Source organism: Mobula birostris, chromosome 12, assembly GCF_030028105.1.
Source record: "Mobula birostris isolate sMobBir1 chromosome 12, sMobBir1.hap1, whole genome shotgun sequence".
NCBI lineage: Eukaryota > Metazoa > Chordata > Chondrichthyes > Myliobatiformes > Myliobatidae > Mobula > Mobula birostris.
The window spans coordinates 111,753,149-111,776,395 of NC_092381.1; the positions used below are offsets into that span (position 1 = coordinate 111,753,149).

Sequence of the window (23,247 nt, forward strand, 5' to 3'; positions counted from 1 at the left end):
CCATCCCTCCCCATCTTTATATGAGCCCTCTCCCCCTTTCTGTCCAGTTCAGGTGGACGATCTCGACTTGGAACACCAATTGTCCACTTCCCACCGTAGATTCTGACCTCTGAAGAGCACATGATGCATTGTGGGGATGCTTTGAGCTACGCAAGTCTGGAGTAGGGATACTTAGATGTTTTGTCAGTGTGACGAGATTCTGCAGATGCTGGGAATCCATACATAAAATGCTGGAGGAACCCAGCAGGTCAGACAGCATCTATGGAGAAGAATAAACAGTCTCAAGATGAGATCTTTCTATGGGATCCTCCTTGTGTTTCAATCTGGACACATAAGGGAATCTTCTGATACGTTAGTGAGACAAAAGAAGTCTTGATTTATTCAAGATATTCTGCAGATGCTGGAGATCGAGAGTAACACACACACACAAATTGCTGGAGGAACTCATCTATGGAGAGGAATAAACATTTAGTATTTCAGGATGAGACCTTTCTTTGGGACCCTTCATCAGAGTCCAGATAAAGGATCTCAGCCCAAAAAGTTGACTGTTTATTCCTCTCAATAGATGCTGCCTGACCTGCTGATATCCTCCAGTGTTGTGTGTGTGTTTTGTCAGTGGTAGTGAGACTGGTTTAAGGAGCTACAATCCTACTGTTACGTTATGATTTTTAATGAGTGCTGCAGTCACATAGCAGCCGGCGTGAGTCGGCGTGGGAGTTTAGATTAGATTATGGGGATACTCAGTCCTCGTTTATTGTCATTTAGAAATACATGCATTAAAAAATGGTACAATGTTCCTCCAGTATGATATCACAGAAACACAAGACAGACCAAGACTAAAACTGACAAAAATCACATAATTATAACATATAGTTACAACAGTGCAAAGCAATACCGTAATTTGATAAGAGCAGACCATGGGCACGGTAAAAAAAAGTCTCGAAGTCCCGATAGCCCCATCATCTCACGCAGACGGTAGAAGGGAGAAACTCGCCCTGCCATGAGCTTCCAGCGCCACAAACTTGCCAATGCAGCATCCTGGAAGCACCCGACCACAGTCCAACTCTGAGTCCATCTGAAAACTTCGAGCCTCCGACACCGAGCACCAAGCACCATCTCTGCTGAGCGCTTCAACCCCGCCCCGGCCGCCGAGCAATGGGCAAAGCTGAAGATTCGAGGCCTTCCCCTCTGGAGATTTCAGATCACAGTTCGGAGTTCAGTTCCAGTGTCCTCTATCAGAAGTCCGTACGTTCCCCCTTAGAATGTGTGGATTTCCGCCGGATGCTCCAGTTTCCTCCCACAGTCCAAAGACATACTGGTTTGTAGGTTGATTGGTCATTGTAAATTGTCCTGTGCTTAGGCAGGGGTTAAATCCGATGTTTCTGGCAGTGTGGCTTGAAGGCCCATTCTACACTCTATTTATATAGAAATAGGTAAATAGATAAATTCTACTTTGACAAATATGATAGAACATCAATCAGTACAGCAGAGTACAGGCTCTTTGGCCCATCTTTACCTCTAAGATTATCTAACCTATTGTCACGAAACACATTCTCTACTCCAGCCACCATCTGGAGTGGTCTCAACCCACAGGGAAAATATGTGAAGCTGGGTGAACAGGACAGTGCAAGTTCAAATTGCAGTGATCCAAGAATTTAGGAAAAAAAATGTATCGGTACCAATTTGAAATACAGTGACAACTGTTGAGAGCCTGCAGAGCGAAGCTACCCTAAAAAACAGAGATGATGACACACTCTGCCTCAATTTTTTTCAATGTTCTTTCCAAGCTAGCAACCGCAAGGGAAGATCATATCTAATCTGACCTTCCACTTCTTCTCACCTGCCTATTACTTTCTCCTGGGTCCCCTCCTCCTTCCCTTTTTCCTATGGTCCACTCTCCTCTCCTAATAGATTCTATCTTCTCCAGCCCGTGACCTTTCCCACCCACCTGGCTTCACTATCACTTCTAACTATACTCCTTTCCCTCCTCCGACCTTCTTATTCCAGCGTCTTCTCCCCTTCTGTCCTAGTCCTGGAAAAGGGTCTTGGCCCAAAATATCGACTGCTCACTCTTTTCCGTAGATGCTGCCTGACCTGCTGAAATCCTCCAGCATTTTGCACGTGTGTGTTGCTTTGGATTTCCTGCATCTACAGACTTTTGTATGTTTGATCATGTCTAATTGTTCCATTTACAGTATTAACCGCTGCTGCTCCCCACAACTCTGCACAGTTTTTCCTTTAATAAACAATATAAGCCAGTTTGATGAAAGGAAGGATCTGTTTTGTACTCGATCGCGGCTTTTTTCCAAGCTTTAATAAAACAGTAACATCTGACTAGGACAGCTGTGTTTAAACTGTTAGTGACTGCAGCACATCAGGGCTCTCAGCAGGCTGATGTTATTGGCAGGGGCTAAATCAGACTCTGTGTGTGACTCTGTGTGAGTGCATGTGTGTGTCTGTGTGTCTGTGCTGCTGATGGTTAGGATTTGTAATTTTTTTACTCCTTTTCCTTTACCTAAAATCAAGAGATTTAAGTTTTCACATGAATCTGCTGGAACTCTGTGTGTGGCCTGTGTGTACATAAACATCTGGGCGATTTGCTTATGCTGGGGTAGGTGAAACGCTCTCAACCCTGAGCCAGCTGCAGAAATCCTTTTGTAAAGTGGCCTTAATCCCTTGATTTATATTTGCTCTGAAATTTGATTTTCTGTATATTACAGCTGTCCCTTGGCTTTCAGATTTGCTTTGCCTTCGTTCTCGTCAACTCCCCGTCCACCCAACTTTGCTTCAGTTTTTCAATTTAATATCAGAGAATATATACACCATACAACCTGAAATTCTCACTGTTTGCAGACATACATGAAATAGGAAAAAACCCAAAGAATGAATAACAGGAAACGTTAGAACGCCAGAGCCCCCCCCTCCCCTCCCACGCATAAGCAGCAGCAAAGCATCAACTGAAAGCACTGATTCATCCTGGGTTAACGTTCCATAGTTCAGCAGCCCTAGGCTCTTGCCATGTTGTTTTTGGTGTGTGATATTGAGATTCGCTTGTTGTAAGTACAGTCAAAACATACAGTGAAATGTGTTCACATCTGACACCTAAAAAAGTTTCAAGTTCGAAGTAAAATTTATTGACAGAGTACTTACATGTCACCTCATACAACCCTGAGATTCTTTATCTGTGAGCATACTTATAGAGCAGTAACTGTAAACAGGATCAATGGACAACAAACTGCAAATCCTACTATAGATCAATAGCAATAAATGACAAGCATGAAGAAACAAGGTAAAGAGTCTATGACATGAGAACATTGGTTGTGTGAACACCAGAAGTACTATGAGTGCAGTTATCCCCTTTTGTTCAAGAGCCTGATGGTTGAGGGGTAGTAGCTGTTCCCGAACCTGGTGGTGTGAGTTCCGAGGCTCCTGTGTCTTTTACTTGATGGCAGCAGTGAGAAAAGAGCATGGCCTGGGTGGTGAGGATCTTTGAAGATGGATGCTCTTTTCCTACGGCAACATTTTGTGTAGATGTGCTCAATGATAGGGAGGGTGTAGTGGGCTAAACCCACTACCTTTTGTAGGATTTTCACAGAAATCGGTGATCCCATACCAGGCTGTAATGCAGTTGGCCAGCACACTTCTGGTGCTGGAGGGGCTGCCCATGGGTGTTGCTACAGATTCCAGCGCTACAGTATTCAGAAGGACAAAACAAGTGTAGATCTAAGGCAGAGGTTGACAGACTCTTGATCAGTCAGAGCATGAGGGGATACAGAGAGAAGGCAGGAGACTGGAGCTGAGAGGGAAAATGGATCAGGGTGATGGCAGAAATGGCATAATTCTGCTCCTGTATTTTATAGTCTTAAGGTCTAAACAGTAACAACAACATAAAAAACCAAAACAACAACAATGCAAGCCCCTTTTTATATTTATATTTATAGCGAGAGGATTCGAGTACAGGAGCAGGGAGGTACTACTGCAGTTGTACAAGGCCTTGGTGAGACCACACCTGGAGTATTGTGTGCAGTTTTGGTCCCCTAATCTGAGGAAAGACATCCTTGCCATAGAGGGAGTACAAAGAAGGTTCACCAGATTGATTCCTGGGATGTCAGGACTTTCATATGAAGAAAGACTGGATGAACTGGGCTTGTACTCGTTGGAATTTAGAAGATTGAGGGGGGATCTGATTGAAACGTATAAAATCCTAAAGGGATTGGACAGACTAGATGCAGGAAGATTGTTCCCGATGTTGGGGAAGTCCAGAACAAGGGGTCACAGTTTGAGGATAAAGGGGAAGCCTTTTAGGACCGAGATGAGGAAAAACTTCTTCACGCAGAGAGTGGTGAATCTGTGGAATTCTCTGCCACAGGAAACAGTTGAGACCAGTTCATTGGCTATATTTAAGAGGGAGTTAGATATGGCCCTTGTGGCTACGGGGGTCAGGGGGTATGGAGGGAAGGCTGGGGCGGTGTTCTGAGTTGGATGATCAGCCATGATCATAATAAATGGCGGTGCAGGCTCGAAGGGCCGAATGGCCTACTCCTGCACCTATTTTCTATGTTTCTATGTTTCTTTCCCTCTCTCCCACCCCATTTTTTATTTACAGACACACACACACACACCTCCAGTCCTTGGCCCCAGGCACTCAGACTCACAGAACTTAGTTGATAAAATTAAATCAGTCAGAGAACTGTTAATTGATAAACTGAGCTATATTTCATTAGGAGTTCTGTAGAAGATTTCTACAGATCTACCATAGAGAGCATTTTAACTGGCTGCATCGCTGTCTGGTATGGAGGGAGGGGTTGGGTGCCTACTTCACTGAATTGAAATAATCTACAGATTTGTAAATTTAGTCAGCTCCATCATGGATGGACACTAGCTTCCATGGTATCCAGGATATCTTCAAGGAGCGATGCCTCAAAAAGGCAGCAACCATCATTAAGGATCCCCATCACCGAGGACATGCCCTCTTCTCACTGTTACCATCAAGGAGGAGGTACAGAAGCCTGAAGGCACACACTCAGTGATTCATAAACAGCTTCTTCCCCTCTGCCATCTGATTTCTGAATGGACATTGAACCCTTGAACACTACCTCACTACTTCTTTATTTCTATTCTTGCACTACTTATTTAATTCAGCTATTTAATATATATTTTATACTGTAATTCACAGCTTTTTTCCCCTATATTATTATGTATTGCATTGTACTGCTGCCACTAAGTTAACAAATTTCACGACATATGCCAGTGATATTAAACCTGATTGTGATTCTGGTTGCCCATGACGACCAGGAGAACTTCCATATCATGTGGATATCAGTGATGTACCACAGCACCTATTATCTTCTTGGTTCTCTTCAACTCCCAAACTGTTTAGCTGGATAGACTGTACCTGACAATGACCTCCGTCTGCTAGGAAAACCATGAGAAATGAAGGGTTAAGGACCTTGAACTCTGTTTGAAAAATGTGCGTGTGATATCTGACCATGAACACTTGGAGTTGTTGAACCTCCACCCTCCCCGGGTCTGTATGACCATTCAGTATTTTATTTCAGCTCCATTTGCAGAATCAGAAAAAAGGCCCTCCCTTTCCAGTCCTGATGAGGGCTCTCAGCCCAAAACTCTTTTTCATAGATGCTGCCTGACTGCTGAGTTCCTCCAGCACTTTGTGTGTGTTGCTAGTCCACACAATCTCTCCAGGCAATATTTTGGTAAATCTTATCTGCACTCTTTGTAGTTTAATAACATCTTTCTGAGAACATGGTGACCAGAACCGAACAATGCACATCCATACTCACATCATTCTACGGTAGAGAGCATCCCAGCAAGCTGCGTCACTGGACGGGATGGAAACTGAACTGTGGCAGGCAGGAAGTCTCTACCATGGGCAGTCACAACTGCCCATCACATCGATGGCATTAGCCTACCTGCCATCAAGGACATAGATAAGAGAATGGTGCTGGAAAAGGGCCAGTAACATCATGAAGTAGCTCACCTACCCTGCTCATGACCTTTTTGTCCCAATCCCATCAGGGAGGAGGCTACGTAGCATCCACACCAGGACCACCAGACTCAAAAACAGTTATGTTCCCTAAGCAGTAAGGCTGTTCGACACTTCCACCCACTAATTCACCCCTCTGTACCCCCAACCACCACTGCTTTATCATTAACAAGAAAAAATCTGCAGATGCTAGCAATCCAAGCAAGATGCGCAAAATGCTGGAGGAACTCAGCAGCATCTATGGAAAAAAAGTACAGTTGATGTTTCAGACCAAGACCCTTCGGCAGGACTGGAGAAAAAAGATGAGGAGTAGATTTAAAAGGTGTGAGAAGGGAGGGAGAAGCACAAGGTGATAGGTGAAACCTGAAGGGGGAAGGATGAAGGAAATAGCTGGGAAGTTGATTGGTGAAAGACATACAGGGCTGGAGAAGGGGGAGTATGATAAGTGAGGACAGAAGGTCATGGAAGAAAGAAAAGAGGGGAGGAGCACCAGAGGGAGGCGATGGGCAGGCAAAGAGATAAGATGAGAGAGGGAAAAGGAGATGGGGAATGGTGAAGGAGAGGGTGGGGGGGACATTACTGGAAGTTCAAGAAATCTATGTTCATACCATCAGGTTGGAATATAATGTATTATTCCTCCAACCTAAGTGTGGCCACATCACAACAGTGGAGGAGGCCATGGATAGGCGTATCAGAATGGGAATGGGAAGTAGAATTAAAATGGGTGGCTACTGCGAGATATCAGTATTTCTGACAGACATAGTGTAGGTGCTCAGTGAAGCGGTCTCCTAATCTACTTCAGGTCTCACCAGCATACAAAAGCCCACACTGGGAGCACCGGACGGCAAGAGAATCACAGGTGAAGTGTCACTTCACTTGGAAGGACTGTTTGGGGCCCTGAATGGTAGTGAAGGAGGTGTAGAGGCAGGTGTAGCACTTGTTCCGCTTGCAAGGGTAGGTGCCAGGAGGGAGATCAATGGGGAGGGACGAATGGACAAGGCAGTCACGTAGGGAGCAATCCCTGCGGAAAGCAGTAAGTGGGGAGGTGGAGCGGGGGGAAGATGTAGGTAAGTGCAAACGTGTGTAAAAGAAAGACGTGGTTGAGGATAGCGTTGATGGTGGGAAAAGGGAATCCCCTTTCTTTAAAAAAGGAGGACACCTCCTTCGTTCTAGAATGAAAAACCTCGTCCTGAGAGCAGATATGGCGGATACAGAGAAATTGAGAGAAGGGGATGATGTTTTTACAAGTAACAGTGGGAAAAGGTATAGTCTGGATAACTGTAAGAGTCTGTGGTTTATAATAGACATCAGTAGATATGCTGTCTCCAGAGATAGAGACAGTGAGATCAAGAAAGGGGAGGGAGGTGTCGGAAATGGACCAGGTAAATCTGAGGGCAGGGTGGAAGTTTGGGGGCAAAGTTGATGAAGTCGACAAGCTCAGTATGGGTGCAGGAAGCAGCACCAACGCAGTCGTCGATGTAGCATAGGAAAAGTGTGGGATGGACACCAGTGTAGGGTTGGAACATAGACTGTTCCATGTAGCTGACAGAAAGGCAGGCATGCACGAGGAAATCTGCAGATGCTGGAGATTCAAGCAACACACACAAAATGCTGGTGGAACGCAGCAGGCCAGGCAGCATCTCTAGGAAGAGGTACGGTCCACATTTCAGGCCGAGACCCTTTGTCAGGACTAACTGAAAGAAGAGATAGTAAGAGATTTGAAAGTGGGAGGAGGAGGGGGAGATCCGAAATGATAGGAGAAGACAGGAGGGATGGAGCCAAGAGCTGGACAGGTGATTGACAAAAGGGATACGAGGCTGGAGAAGGAAGAGGATCATGGGACGGGAGACCTAGGGAGAAAGGAAGGGGGGAGAGGAGCACCAGAGGAAGATGGAGAGCAGGCAAGGAGTTATGGTGAGAGGGACAGAGGGAAGAAAAAGAGAGAGAGAAAGAACGGGGGGGGGGGAAATAATAAATAAATAAGGAATGGTGTAAGAAGGGGAGGAGGGGCATTGATGGAAGTTAGAGAAGTCAATGTTCATGCCATCAGGTTGGAGGCTACCGAGACGGAATATAAGGTGTTGTTCCTCCAACCTGAGTGTGGCTTCATCTTGACAGTAGAGGAGGCCGTGGATAGACATATCAGAATGGGAATGGGACTTGGAATTAAAATGTGTGGCTACTGGGAGATCCTGCTTCTCTGGTGGACAGAGCGTAGGTGTTCAGCGAAACGATCTCCCAGTCTGCGTCAGGTCTCGCCAATATATAGAAGGCCGCATCGGGAGCATCGGACACAGTATATCACCCCAGCCGACTCACAGGTGAAGTGTCACCTCACCTGGAAGGACTGTCTGGGGCCCTGAATGGTAGTGAGGGAGGAAGTGTAAGGGCATGTGTAGCACTTGTTCTGCTTACAAGGATAAGTGCCGGGAGGGAGACCGGTGGGAAGGGATGGGGGATACGAATGGACAAGGGAGTTGCGTAGGGAGCGATCCCTACGGAAAGCAGAAGGGGGGGGAGGGAAAGATGTGCTTGGCGGTGAGATCTTGTTGGAGGTGGTGGAAGTTATGGAGAATTATATGTTGGACCCGGAGGCTGGTGGGGTGGTAGTTGAGGACAAGGGGAATCCTATCCCTAGTGGGGTGGCGGGAGGATGGGGTGAGAGCAGATGTGCGTGAAATGGGGGAGATGCGTTTGAGAACAGAGTTGATGGTGGAGGAAGGGAAGCCCCTTTCTTTAAAAAAGGAAGACATCTCCTTCATCCTGGAATGAAAGACCTCATCCTGACAGCAGATGTGGCGGAGGTGGAGGAATTACGAGAAGGGGATGGCACTTTTGCAAGAGATAGGGTGAGAAGAGGAACATTCCAGGTAGCTCTGAGAGTCCGTAGGCTTATAGTAGACATCAATAGATAAGCTGTCTCCCGAGATAGAGAGAGAAAGATCAAGAAAGGGGAGGGAGGTGTTGGAAGTGGACCAGGTAAATTTGAGGGCAGGGTGAAAGTTGGAGGCAAAGTTAATGAAGTCAACGAGCTCAGCATGCGTGCAGGAAGCAGTGCCAATGCAGTCGTCGATGTAGCGAAGGAAAAGTGGGGGATGGATACCAGTATAGGCTTGGAACGTAGATTGTTCCACAAAGCCAACAAAAAGGCAGGCATAGCTGGGACCCATACGGTCGCCCATGGCTACACCTTTAGTTTGAAGGAAGTGGGAGGAGCCAAAGGAAAAATTATTAATGGTAAGGACTAATTCCGCTAGACGGAGGAGACTGGTGGTAGAGGGGAACTGGTTAGAAAGGCAGGCATAGCTGGGATGCATGCGAGTGCCCATGGCTACATCTTTTCTTTGAAGGAAGTGGGAGGAGCCAAAGGAGAAATGATTAAGAGTGAGGACAAGTCCTGCTAGACGGAGGAGAGTGATAGTGGAGGGGAACTAGATGGGTCTGGTGTTCAGAAAGAAACGGAGAGCTTTGAGGCCTTCCTGGTGAGGGATGGAGGTGTAGAGGGTTTGGAGATCCATAGTGAAAATAAGATGATGGGGTCCAGAGAACCTAAAATCATAGAAAAGATCCAGAGTGTGTGAAGTGTCATGGATGTAGGTAGGAAGGGACTGAACTGGGTGGCAGGGTGGCGGTGGTGAAGGATAAGATGGAGTCGAGGTATGCAGATATGAGCTTAGTGGGGCAGGAACAAGCTGAAACAATGGGTCTACCTGGACAAGCAGGTTTGTGGATCTTGGGTAGGAGGTAGAAATGGGAGGTGCGGGGTGCAGGAACTATGAGGTTGGTGGCAGTGGATGGGAGATCCTCAGAGCTAATAAGGTCAGTGTTGGTGTGGGAGACAATGGCCTGGTACTGCTTAGTGGGATCCTGTTTGAGGAGTAAGTAAGAGGAGGTGTCTGAGAGTTGTCGCTGGGCCTCAGCAAGGTAGAATTCAGTCCGCCAAACTACTACATCACCCCCTTTATCGGCGGGTTTGATGATGGGGTTAGGATTGATGCGGAGGGAGCGTAGAGCAGAGCGTTCGGAGGGAGTGAGGTTGGAATTGGAGAGAGGAGTGGTGAAGTCGAGAAGGTTGATGTCCCATCAGCAATTGGCTATGAAAAAGGCCAGAGCAGGCACTTTATCATTTCTTGTCAGGGTCATCTTATGTACAGACTCTCCTGTGTCTAGTGTCTCTTTATGGACGTAAATCAATCTATATATCTATAAACTATCCTATGTATTTATATTTATTGTGTTTTTGGTTATTGCTGTATTCTTTATCTTATTGTGCGTTTTTAGCTGCATCGGATCTGGGGTAGCAATTATTTCGTTCTCCTTTATACTTATGTACTGGAAATGACATTAAACAATCTTGAATCTTGAAAACATCCATCTGTCTCCGGCTCCCATGGAGCCACGGCTCACTGGAAGCTCAAAGCTGGGGCACCCGGTAGCACTGAGGAGCAGGGAGGCTGCAGAAGGATGTTGACAGCTTAGGAGACTGGGCAAAGAAGTGGCAGGGTAGGGCATAGACTATTTTCCAAACGGGAAGAAATCAGAGGTACAAGGGGACTCGTTCAGAATTCTCTAAAGGTTAATTTGCAGGTTGAGTCAGTGATAAGGAAGGCACATTCATTTCGAGAGGACTAGAATACAAAGGCAAGGGTGTAATGCTGAGGCTTTATAAGGCAATGGTCAGACCGCTGTGGAGTACCGTGAGCAATTTTGGATCGATATCTAAGAAAGGACGTGCTGATGTTGGAGAGGATCTGGGAGAGGTCCATGAAGATGATTCCGGGAATGAAAGGGTTAATCTTTCAGGGGCATTTGATAGTTCTGGGCTTGTACATGCGGGGGTTTAGAAGAATGAGAGAGGATCTCATTGAAACCTATTGTATATTAAAAGGCAAAGATAGAGCTGATGTGGAGAAGATGTTTCCAATACTGGGAGACTCTAGGATCAGCCTGAAAATTGGAGGATGTACCTGTACTTTTAGAACAGAGATGAGAAGGAATTTCTTTTCCCAGAGGGTGGCAAATCTGTGGAATTCATTGCCACAGACAGCTGTGGAGGCCAATCTGAGGGTGGATAAATCTCCTGGACCTGATGGAATGCACCTTTGGGTTCTGAAGGAAGTAGCTGGAGAGATTGCGGAAGCATTAACAATGATCTTTCAAGAATCGATAGATTCTGGCATTGTACCGGATGACTGGACAATTGCAGATGTTACTCCGCTATTTAAGAAGGGTGAGAGGTTGCAGAAAGGAAACAATAGACCTGTTAGCCTGACATCTGTGGTTGGGAAGTTGTTGGAATCGCTTGTTAGGGATGAGATTTCAGAGTGCCTGACAAACCTACTGCAATTGTTTGAGGAAATTACAAGCAGGGAAGACAAAGGAGATGCAGTAGACGTGGTGTACTTCCAAAAGAAAAGAGGATGCTGTCTAAGTTGCATGGCATCTTGGTCAATGTCTCCCATCCACTACATAATGTACTGGGTGGGCACAGGAGTACATTCAGCCAGAGACTCATTCCACCAAGATGCAGCACAGAGCGTCATAGGAAGTCATTCCTGCCTGTGGCCATCAAACTTTACAACTTCTCCCTTGGAGGGTCAGACACCCTGAGCCAATAGGCTGGTCCTGGACTTATTTCATAATTTACTGGCATAATTTACATATTACTATTTAACTATTTATGGTTCTATTACTATTTATTATTTATGGTGCAACTGTAACGAAAACCATTTTCCCCCGGGATCAATAAAGTATGACTATGACTATGGCTACTTGGATTTTCAGAAGGCCTTTGACAAGGTGCCGCACATGAGGCTGCTTAGCAAGATAAGAGCCCATGGAATTACAGGGAAGTTACTAGCATGGGTGGAGCATTGGCTGATCGGCAGAAAACAGAGAGTGGGAATAAAGGGATCCTATTCTGGCTGGCTCTCGGTTACCAGTGGAGTTCCACAGGGGTCGGTGTTGGGACCGCTGCTTTTTACGATGTATGTCAATGATTTGGACTACGGTATTAATGGATTTGTGGCTAAATTTGCCGATCATACAAAGATAGGTGGAGGAGCGGGTAGTGCTGAGGAAACAGAGAGACTTCAATAGATTAGAAGAATGGGCAAAGAAGTGGCAAATGAAATACAATGTTGGAAAGTGTATGCTCATGCACTTTGGTGGGAGAAATAAACAGGCAGACTATTATTTAGATGGGGAGAGAATTCAAAATGCAGATATGCAAAGGGACTTGGGAGTCCTTGTGCAGGTTGCCCTAAGTGTTAACCTCCAGGTTGAGTCGGTAGTAAAGAAGGTGAATGCAATGTTGGCATTCATTACAGAATATAAGAGCAGGGATGTGATGTTGAGGTTTTATAAGGTACTGGTGAAACCACACTTGGAGTATTGTGTGCAGTTTTGGGCTCCTTATTGTAGAAAGGATATACTGACATTGGAGAGGGTTCAGAGAAAATTCATGAGAATGATTCCAGGAGTGAAAGGGTTTCTGCATGAGGAACATCTGGCAGTTCCTGGGCTGTATTCCCTGGAGTTCAGGAGAATAGGGGGGATCTCACAGAAACATTCCAAATGTTAAAAGGCCTGAACAGATTAGATATGGCAAAGTTATTTCCCATGGTAGGGGTTTCTAGGACAAGAGGGCATGACTTCAGGATTGAAGGACATCCTTTTAGATCTGAGATTCGGAGAAATTATCTTAGTCAGTGGGTGGTAAATCTGTGGAATTTGTTGCCATGAGCGGCTCTAGAGGCCAAGTCATTGGGTGTATTTAAGGCAGAGATAGACAGGTTCTTGATTAGCCAGGTCATTAAAGGGTATGAGGAGAAGGCAAGGGAGTGGGGATGACTGGAAGAATTGGATCAGCCCATGACTGAATGGCAGAGTAGATTCGATGAGCCAAATGGCCTGTGTCTGCTCCTGTATCTTATGGTCTTATGGTCTATATTTAAAGCAGAGAGTGATAGGTCCTTGATTAGTAAAGGTGTCAAAGGTTATGTGTGAAGGCAGGAGAATGGGGTTGTAAAGGATAATAAATCAGCCATGCTGGAATGGCAGAACAGACTAGGTAGGCCGAAAGCTCTAATCCTGCTCCTGTGCTTTACGAATGTTAGGAAAATGTAAACAGAAATGGCAAAAACAAAAGATTAGACATCTCTCTAATATTTATGTACCTCTTCCTGTTTCACTTACATTATGAAGAGCAAAAGAACCCATTGCTTTCTAGAGTAGGAATAACCTGTTTTCCTGCGTGTTTTTTATATCTATAAATTAAAACTTTGCAAATCTTTAATTTCAGAGGTTTTGTGGCACCTCCCAACAATGTCCATGGTTTACTCAAACTCTGGAAACAATGCCTTTAAGCGGCTCCCAAGGCAAGAACTAGCAGGCAAGGATTCACCTAACAGGCATGCCAAAGTAAGTCTTGCTGTTTCTGTGTCTTCTCAGATAAAGAATGGTTTGACATTTTGAAACAAAAGACTTTTCCATTATCAAGTCTATTGAGAGACGACTCTGGTTTGATCCAGATAATAATCATGCTGTGTTTTGTTGAGTTGCTCTGTTACCTCAGCTTTGACTTACTTGCTTACTCCCACCATCCCTACTGGAGCGTAGGCCACCCACAGCAGCTTGCCAGACTAACCCGTACGTCTTTGGACTGTGGGAGGAAACCAGAGCACCCGGAGGAAACCACGTGTCCCGGGGAGAACGTAGAAACTCCTTACAGGCAGCAGTGGGAATTGAACCCGGGTTGCTAGCGCTGTGAAGCGTTGTGCTAACCACTACGTTACCGTGTCACCCATTTAGATTCCACGAAGGCCTCAGTTGCTTCACTGTCTGCGGAGGAGGTTAATTGAAAGGATGGTGATGGGAGATTTTACTGGGCTGGTGAGATTCTGAGGGTGATGTGTTCCTGAGTGATTCACTTTATGTCAAATGGGATCTGATAGACTTTTTAAAAAGCTGTTTATTGTGTAAAGAAAAACAAAGCAAAGTAAATACTATGAAAAGTTTCTGTATTTTGATTTATTTGGGGATACATCATGGTAAAAAGTCCTTCCGGCCCAACGAATCCGTGCTGCCCAGTTACACCCACGTGACCAACTAACCTTCTAACCCGTTTGTCTTGGAAATGTGAGAGAATTAAATACACCAAGTTCCTGGAAAGCTCACATCACGGATGACCAGATGACCTCACCTAGTCCCTCAATGTCACCTTCCTGAATAAGAAAACACGGCAGCATCTCCACTTCCTGAGGAGATTGAAGCGAGTGAGGCTGTCCAACCTCCAACCCCTGACCCCCCCCCCCCCATCTTAACTGACGGAGCACCATTAAGAGCATCCTGACAAGCTGCATCTCCAGCTGCTTTGGAAGCAGCTGCGCATCAGACCAGAGGTCCCTACAAAGGAGTGTAAGAATGGCTGAGAGGATCATAGGGGCCTCCCTACCATCCATCGGGGACATTTATCTGGAGCGCTGAATACACAGGGCCCTTAGTATGATCAAGGATCCCACCCATCCATCCAACAGCTTTTCTGACTTTCTACCATCAGGCAGGAGACTCCGATGTATAAAGACAAGAACAGCCAGGATGGGAAACAGCTTCTTCCCTCAGACCATTAGGCTTCTGAAATCACGCATGCCAGAATTATTATTGGATGCAACTAACTGAATGATTCACACAAAGTGTCACCTGATAATCTGTTCTGGACCTGACAATATTTAATTTATGCACTTTACTTTGTTTATCCATGTATAATACGTTGTAGATTTTACCCTTACTTTCTAAGTTATTGTGTGCTATGTGTACTACTGTGCTTTACACCCTGTTCTGGAGAAACATTGTCTCGTTTGACCATATACATGTTTGTAGTTAAATGACAATAATCTTGAGTCGAAACCCACGCGGTCACGGGGAGAGTGTACAGGCTCCGTATAGGTAATGGTAGGAATTGAACCAGGATTGCTGGTGCTCTAATAACATTACACTAACTGTGCTGCCCTAGTTTTGTAAAACTCATTCACTTAGTTGCCTCTAATAATAATTGTAGTATGAGTGCTGAAGGTAATCCCTTTTTATTTCACAATCTCTAATTCGCTCTCAGCTCCTTGTTTGATGGGAATGTTATTCCACAGGACGACCAACCCCCGGTGAATAAGTCTGAGCAACATAATTTAGATTTTGTAATTCTACACTTCCCCAAACTGTAGTCACAGTAATGAACAACTATGTTTTAGCTACTTTTCATAGATGCAGCAAGACCTGCTGAGTTCCAGCACTGTGTGTGTGTTACTCTGAAGTGATTTTTAACACAAGGTTCAGTTGCTCCACAGCTGGCCAGTGGAGGTTGGGGAGGGGGGTGTGGATGAGATTTGTCACCCAACCTCGGCAGCCTGTGACGTTCCTCCTGCTCACTTTAATAGGCGGAAAATCACAGCTGGTGAGCTCAGGAATTGAAGGCTCAGGTCTTTGTCTGTGACTTAAATAGTTCCCTCCCCCAGCCCCCACCGGGCTGTCTGTGTCGAGGGCATGCCCAGTCTGCGGTTCCGCTGCTAATTTTGTGCCTGTTCTTTAACAGAGTGATGCCCACTACTCGAGCCAGTCGAGCAGTAACACGCTGTCCAGTAATGCCTCCAGCAGCCACAGTGACGAGAGATGGTTTGACAACGTGGAACACATGGAGGTCGACCTCGAGGCCTCAGTGAAAGGCACGTCCAGTGACAGTGGCATCGACACCACACTTTACACGCCCAGTCCCTTTGCTGCGGCCACGGCGGTCGCCAAGCCTGCCAGAACGGTCCCTCGGCGGGATAAGCCACAGAAGCCAATGCAGGCCTCAGTCACCTACAGCGAGCTGACGGACTGCAACAGGCGCATGCTGGACTGTACACCGCCTTACGTGGAGAAGAACAGGGACTCATCACCAGCAGTGAGCGCCGGCAGCCATAGCAAGGGTCACAGGGTGAGAAACTACACTGCTTCCAGCAGCAGCAACGCAAGCTTCAGCGTGAATACCGGCAATGAGAGGGCACATCCCAGGTAAGAACAACCTTCTGTGTCACTCATTCCTCTTGAAGGCTATAGGTATGAAATGCTAGAGGGTGAGTGTGTCACGGACTCAGTTGTCTCAGTGAAGGGGCCTCTCTGCACCCTAGTTTGGCATGAGGTAAGGAAGATGCCTACGTAGATGTTCAGGGTGGAAGGATCAATCTTAGCCACGTTTTTCCTGGGCCCGACATATCGATGCAGTGACAAGCAAGGCACGACACTGGCTATATTCATTAGGAGTTTTGGTATGTCACCAAAGGCACTCGCAATTAAAACAGATGTACTGTCCTGACTGGTTGCATCACTGCGTCACTGTCTGGTATGGCGGGGGGGGGGGGTGGGGGGAGGGCACTGCACAGGATCAAAATAAGCTGCAGAAAGTTGTGAACTCAGTCAGCACCATTGTGTGCACTAGCCTCCATAACATCCAGGACATCTTCCAGGAGCGATGCCTCAGAAAGGCAGCATCCATCATTAAGGACCACCACCACCCAGGTATTGCCTTGTTCTCATTGTCACCATCAGGGAGGAGGTACAGAAGCCTGAAGGCACACACTCAGCGATTCAGGAACAGCTTCTTCCCCTCTGCCATCTGATTTCTGAATGGACATTGAACCCGTTATCTCACTACTTTTTTATTAATTCATATTTTTGCACTACTTATTTGATTTAATTATTTAATATATACTGTATATACATGTATATATTCTTATGGTAATTCACATTTTTTCTCTATTATTATGTATTGCACTGTACTGCTGCAATAAAGACAATGAATTTCACGATACATGCCATTGACGGTAGACCTGATTCTGATTGCGGAGGGGAGTGAGCTGTTGAGTGTCTGTCTTCAGACTCCTGTACCTCCGCTGTGATGGTGGTAATAAGAAGAGTTCTTCCCCTCTGCATCAGATTTCTGAATAGACTCTGAATCTCACTGCTTTTTTAACTTTTTAATTTGTATATACTTGCTGTAGTTTACGGTTTTTATTGTTACATATTACAATGTACTGCTGCCACAAAACAACAAATTGCATAACGGATGCCAGTGATATTAAACCAGCTTTCATGTGTAACCAGGAAGAGCATTCATAAACCTCACTTAGAGTAGTTTTATTTGTAAAACATACATTGAAAGATGAAGTGAAATCCGCCGCTTACATCAAGCTCCTGCAGCAGCCACTCCTCACTAACCCTAACCCATACGTCTTTGGAATGACAGTGAACTACGTGAAATCACCTCAGCACAAATATTAGGCTGTTGATCAGCACTTGTGGAGAAAATACAGTCGTCTATAAGCGAAGGAAACGCAGAAAATAAGCAGCATGAAATCTATCTGAATATTTTTCATACACTGTGACATCTGGACATTACAGCTCGAGTGAGCATCTCTGGCAGAAGTCTTCAAATATTTCCATTTTAGACTGCCACGGCTGAAATCCTCAACTACAGCCATGGAACTTAACTTTTTTTAATATGTATATACTTACAACCCAGCTGCTGGCGCAGTGACATCGGCGCTAGACTCCGGAGCGAAGGTTCCTGAGTCCGAATCCAGTCAGGCCGCTCCTGGGCACGCTTTCCATTCGTGCCGGGTTGGGTGTCGAGCTCACAACTCGGCCTGGTAAAAAAACAACTGCGCTGTGAGAAGGACGTGGGGGACCGCTCACAGAATCTTTCCTCCAAGACAACCACTTGAAAAGTGGTCGCCGAGGCTCTGGCAGAGTATGGCACACAAAAAGATATATACTTACAGTAATTAACAGTTTATATTATTATGTATTGCAATGTACTGCTGCCGCATACCAACACATTACACAACATTTGCTGGTGATATTAAACCTGATTCTGATTAATGGTACTGTAGATCAGACACCAAGCATAATTTAAAGATTAGCTTGATCTGTCACATTTGCATTGAAGTGTGTCAGTTGTGTCAACGACCAACACCGTCCGAGGATTGTGCAGGGTGAGCCCGCAAGTGCCACACATTTCTGGCGCCAGCATAGAATGTCCACAGTTCATGGGTCTCGAGCAAGGTGTAGTCAATGCGGTTCGTAGATTGGACTCTGTAGCTCACGTTATGATGTGTTTGTGCTTACTGGTTGCTCCTTTTTTTGTTGCTATTTTGGGCAATTTTGATCGGGCCCTGCAGATAACGAATGGCACAGTGTTAGATTGAACTAAGCAGAATATGCCTGGGTTGTGACTTTGTGATTTTATATTCTGTGTTTTTTGTTTTTCTTTAGCCATTTGTGCAATTTTTTTTGCGCCTTAGGGTGGGTGCTTTGATGCTTTTCTTTGAGCGGGTTCCATGGTGTTTCATTGCTCTGTGGGAAAGATGAATGCCAGGGTTGTATACTGCATGCATATTTTTGATGATAAATGTACTTTGAATCTCTGAATTGTTGGAATGTGTGAGGAAACCAGAGCACCCAGAAGAAACCCACGTACCAACTCCTTACAGACAGCAGCGGGAATTGAGACCTGATCGCCAGTGCTGTAAAGCGTTATGCTAACTATGCGACCATACTGCCCCACATGGCATGGAGTATGCCTTTTTCTGCTAGCTTTCTCCTGCTTCTTATAGGGGCTAGTTGATGCACCCTAATCTGTCTCCATGTAGTGAAAGTCTGGTTACTCACTGTAACCCACTGTGAAGTTTGTGGTTCTGCAATTTGCAGTTGTCCAAGTTCCTCACATGCCATGTAGCGATCGACATAGCAGAGCTGCCTTTCTGAGGCAACTTCGTGCACTTCGAGCATTGCAAATCAAACTGTTCCAAAAACACACTTTCCCGTCTGGCAGCTGCAGCTGTCTGAACACATCACACCCTTGAAACTAGGGGGACCTTGGATACGGAAGAAAGCTCATGAAATTGCAGTGAAGGGGATTGCCCCATGCACATTCCGTGGTGAATGCTTGATTACGTGGACCTAATCTAAATTAATAGTAAAATCAGATTACGGCCTGTAATTCACTTCTGTCATCTGTTTTGCATTGCTGTAGTTTTAATTGAATTTTGCTTTACATTTCAGTCACTAGACGCCTCCTGTGAGAGCTGAATTTTCCCTCACACTTGTGAGCCTTAGTCTCTGTCTGTGCTACAAATGTAACATTCAAAATGTCTGAGCCATGTCCTTAAATTAACCACCTTCCCTGACATGGTTTTATTTTCATATTAAGCCTTCCTGGTGTCATCTTCCCGCCCCCCCCCTCCCCCCCAGCACACCCTCTTGATCCACCACACATTTCTACAGCTCTTTGTTCCCTGGTCTACCGTGCTCTCCTATCAGATTCCTTCTTCAGTGCTATGCTTCTTCTGCCTACTGTATCTCCTCCCAGCTTCTTGTATCATTCCCACTCTCCTTCTCAACTGCTCATCATACCCTCCCTCATGTGTGTCCGCCTATCGATGGAGCACAGAAGATTGAGCGTAGATTCGATAGAGGTGTACAAAATTATGAGTGTATAGATAGGGTGAGTGCAAGCAGGCTTTTTCCCACTGAGGTTGGGTGAGACTACTACTACAGGTCATGGATTAAGGGTGAAAGGTGAAATATTCAAGAAGGACATGGGGGAGGGAGTCTTGTTCACTCAGAGGGTGATGAGATTGTGGAACAAGCTGCCAGCGGAATAGTGGACACAGGTTCGATTTCAACATTTAAGAGAAGTTTGGATAGGTACATGGATGGGAGAGATACAGAGGGCTATAGTCCAGGTGCAGGTCGATGGGACTAGGCAGAGTAATGATTTAGAACAGACTAGATGGGCCGAAGGGCCTGTTTCTGTGGTGTAGTGCTTGATGACCATCGCCTACCAGCCCACTCCACTCACCTTTTTATGCTGGGTATCTCCCCTCTTTCTTTTCAGTTCTGAAGAAGGATCTGGACCTGAAATGTCAACTGCACCTCTCCTTCCACAGGTGCTGCCTGAGCCTCCAGGTTTCCTCCAGCATCTCATTTGTTGCAACTGGTTAATTAATTCTACTTTCTGTTTAATGCCATTGAAGTTCCAGTGAGAACCTAGTGAGGCATTTGCTAGGAATTGGCAATTGGCATTGTAACTGCTGTCAACACTATGATCATCTTGCAATATCTTCCATACGGATCCTCAAATCTCAATGCAGCTTCTATGCTCACAGTCAGGTGACTCTTGTCTTTTGTGTAGTATCGAAACAGTTGCCAAGTTTCTATCAACTTTGCACTGAATGATTGCAAAGTGCAGGATTATCCGTTCCCATTTCATCCGCATCTGGTTTCAAACCCTTTCCCTTATCATAAGGGAGAAGTAGCAGGGTGGCGATGTGTCTCTACCAAAGCAGGTGTAGGTTGCTCCTTCCCTCCACTAGCCTACAGGACACCCTTGGGCAAGGTGTGGCACCTGCTTAGCCACCACCACCCCCCGCCCCGATCAGGGTCACATGAAGCCATGGGAGCAGGTGGGGGGTGGTCGTATGAGTAGTCGGTGCATATCACAAGTCCTGATTATGTGACCACTGTCGCCAGGCAGACAACCTTTGGAAAGTATGGATAATGGCTGAGGTCACCCGTCTTGTAAAGATACAGCCCAGAAGAAGGCAATGGCAAACCACTTCTGTAGAAAAATTTCCCAAGAACTATCTTGGTCATGGAAAGACCATGATTGCCCACGTCATACGACACAGCACATAATGAACAAATAGACAAAGAAAGAGTGACACACAAACTGCAGGAGGAACTCAGCAGATCAGACACCTTCCATGAAGGGCAAGAAGCAGTTGACTTTGGGTCGGAACCTTTCATCGGCACTGGAAAGGAGGGATACAGGAGCCAGGATATAAAAGGTGAGGTGAGATGAGGAGTACAGACTGGCGGGTGAGACCAGGTGAGGAGGAAGGTGGATGAAGTCAAATCATGTCAAGTTTATTGCCATTTAACTACATACATGTATACCGTCAGATGAGACAACGTTTCTCAGGATCAGGGTGCAAAACACCGTAGTACACATAACACACGTATAACATACAAGAACTTAGGAAAGTAAGGATAAAACCAACAGATGAATTACCACATAAGTAAAAAAGGTAAAGTGCATAAATTAAATATTGTCAGGTACAGAACAGATCAACCAGTGACACTTCGAATGCAATGCGGCAGAGAGTTCAGAAGCCTAATGGCCTGGGGGAAGAAACTGTTTCCCATCGTGACCGCTCTTGTCTTTATGCATCGGAGTCTCCTGCCTGATGGTAGAAAGTCAAAGAGGATGCTGGATGGATGGGGGGTAGGGCCCTTGATAATGCTAATGGTCCTGTGTATGTAGCACACCTGATAAATGCCCCCAGCAGATAGTAGGGTGATCCTCTCGGCCGTTCTCACAGTCCCTTGAAGGGACTTCCAGTCCAATGCTCTGTTGCTCCCATACCAGATGCAACCGGTCAGGATTCTGTCAATGGTAGCCCTATAAGTAAGAAGCTAAGAGATGATAGGTGGAAGAGTTAAAGGACTGAAGAAGAAGGAATCTGATAGGAGAGGAGAGTGGACCATGGGAGAAAGGCGAGGGGGAGGACTGGAGGTAGGTAATGGGCAGGTGAGGAGAAGAGAAGAGGCAAGAGAGAACCAGAATGCAATTAACTCTTCCCTGTCCTCACAATGACCAGTGAGCAACTCAGTTCAAAAGCAGCCGGGCAGGGTTGGAGGATGTGGAAACCTTCAACCATGGCAGCTCCTTCAGAATATATTTAGGGGCTCCAGGTTGCTCGTCCTGTGAGTTTAATAATTATTTCGCTGAACATCACTTCTAGTTACTGTAAAACTGGGAATCATCATTAATGCAGCGATGCCTCAGAAAGGCAGCGTCCATCATTAAGGACCCCCATCACCCAAGACATGCTCTCTTCTCATTGCTACCATCAGGGAGGAGGTACAGGAACCTGAAGACACACATTCAGTGATTCAGGAACAGCGTCTTCCCCTCTGCCATCCAATTTCTGAACTGTACCTTTTTTATTTCTATATTTTATGTAAATTATTTAATTTAACTATTTGATATGTATATACTTTCTGTAATTCACAGTTTCTCACTATTATTATGAATTGCATTGAACTGCTGCTGCAAAGTTAACGAATTTCACGACATATGCGGGCGATATTAAACCTGATTCTGAAATGGGGTGGCATGGTAGGGTAGTGGTTAGCTCCTCACTTTACAGTACCAGCAACTTGGGTACAATTCCCACCGCTGCTTGTAATGAGTTTGTACATTCTACCTGTGACCATGGGGGTTTCCTCCAGGTGCTCTGGTTTCCTCCCACACCAGAGTTAGTACGTTAATTGGTTATATAGGTTGGCGTGGGCTCTTTGAGTCAGAAGGGCCTGTTACCATGTTGTATCTCTGGAAAAACGTTTAAAAACTGCAGTGGTTAACTTTTGAGACATGAACTTGTTTGCGTCAGACCGGTTAATGCTTAGACACAAACAAAGGAGCTTCCGACAGACTGGCTGCTTTTGCTGCATGTGTCAGTTCATTGTTCAGTTGTAGTGTTTCAGCTGCACCATCCCACAGCCCCAATTTATTTATTTCTTCGCAGTGAAATAGTACACCCCTTCCTAATTGACTGGCTATCTATCTCCCCAAAGGAAAGAGATAAAGAAACCGAGTTAAATTGAATTATTATTATTTCTATGATTTATTTATTGCGATACAATGCAGACCAGGCCCTTCCAGCCCTTTGAGCTACACCACCCAGAAACCTCCCCCCACCCCCTAATTTAATCCTAGCCTAATCATGAGACAATTTACAATGACCAATTAACCTACCACTGGCAGGTCTGGACTGTGGGAGGAAACTGGAGCACCTGGAGGCAACCCATGCAGTCACTGGAGAACGTACAAACTCCTTACAGGCAGCGGTGGGGATTGAACCCAGGTTGCGTCTTGTGATAACCACTACGCTTCCGTACCGCCTCCTTTCTTCACTTTTTATTTATTATATAATAAATAGTGCAAAAAGAGAGCAAGATAGTCTGCACAATGTCAAAATCCTTTCCTTCTCTGCACATCCACGTGCCAATCTAAGAGTTGTTTAAGCACCTCTATTGTATCTCTCTCTACTACAACCCAGCAGTATATTCCAGGCGCCAACCACTCTGTGTAACAAAAAACCTGCACTATACATCCACTTTGAAACTTCCACGCCCTCCCCATC

At 45.6% G+C, this 23,247-nt stretch overlaps 1 protein-coding gene across 10 annotated transcripts in view; it reads left to right on the top strand.

Moving 5' to 3' along the window:
* sipa1l3 (signal-induced proliferation-associated 1 like 3) overlaps window positions 1–23,247 on the top strand; it is a 406,609-nt gene that overhangs the window by 329,467 nt on the left and 53,895 nt on the right. For all 10 annotated transcript variants that reach the window (XM_072274491.1, XM_072274490.1, XM_072274495.1 and 7 more), the window contains 2 exons: window positions 13,308–13,426; window positions 15,591–16,051. In XM_072274491.1, coding sequence (XP_072130592.1) covers window positions 13,308–13,426; window positions 15,591–16,051 — 580 coding nt within the window. The remainder of the gene's footprint in view (window positions 1–13,307; window positions 13,427–15,590; window positions 16,052–23,247) is intronic.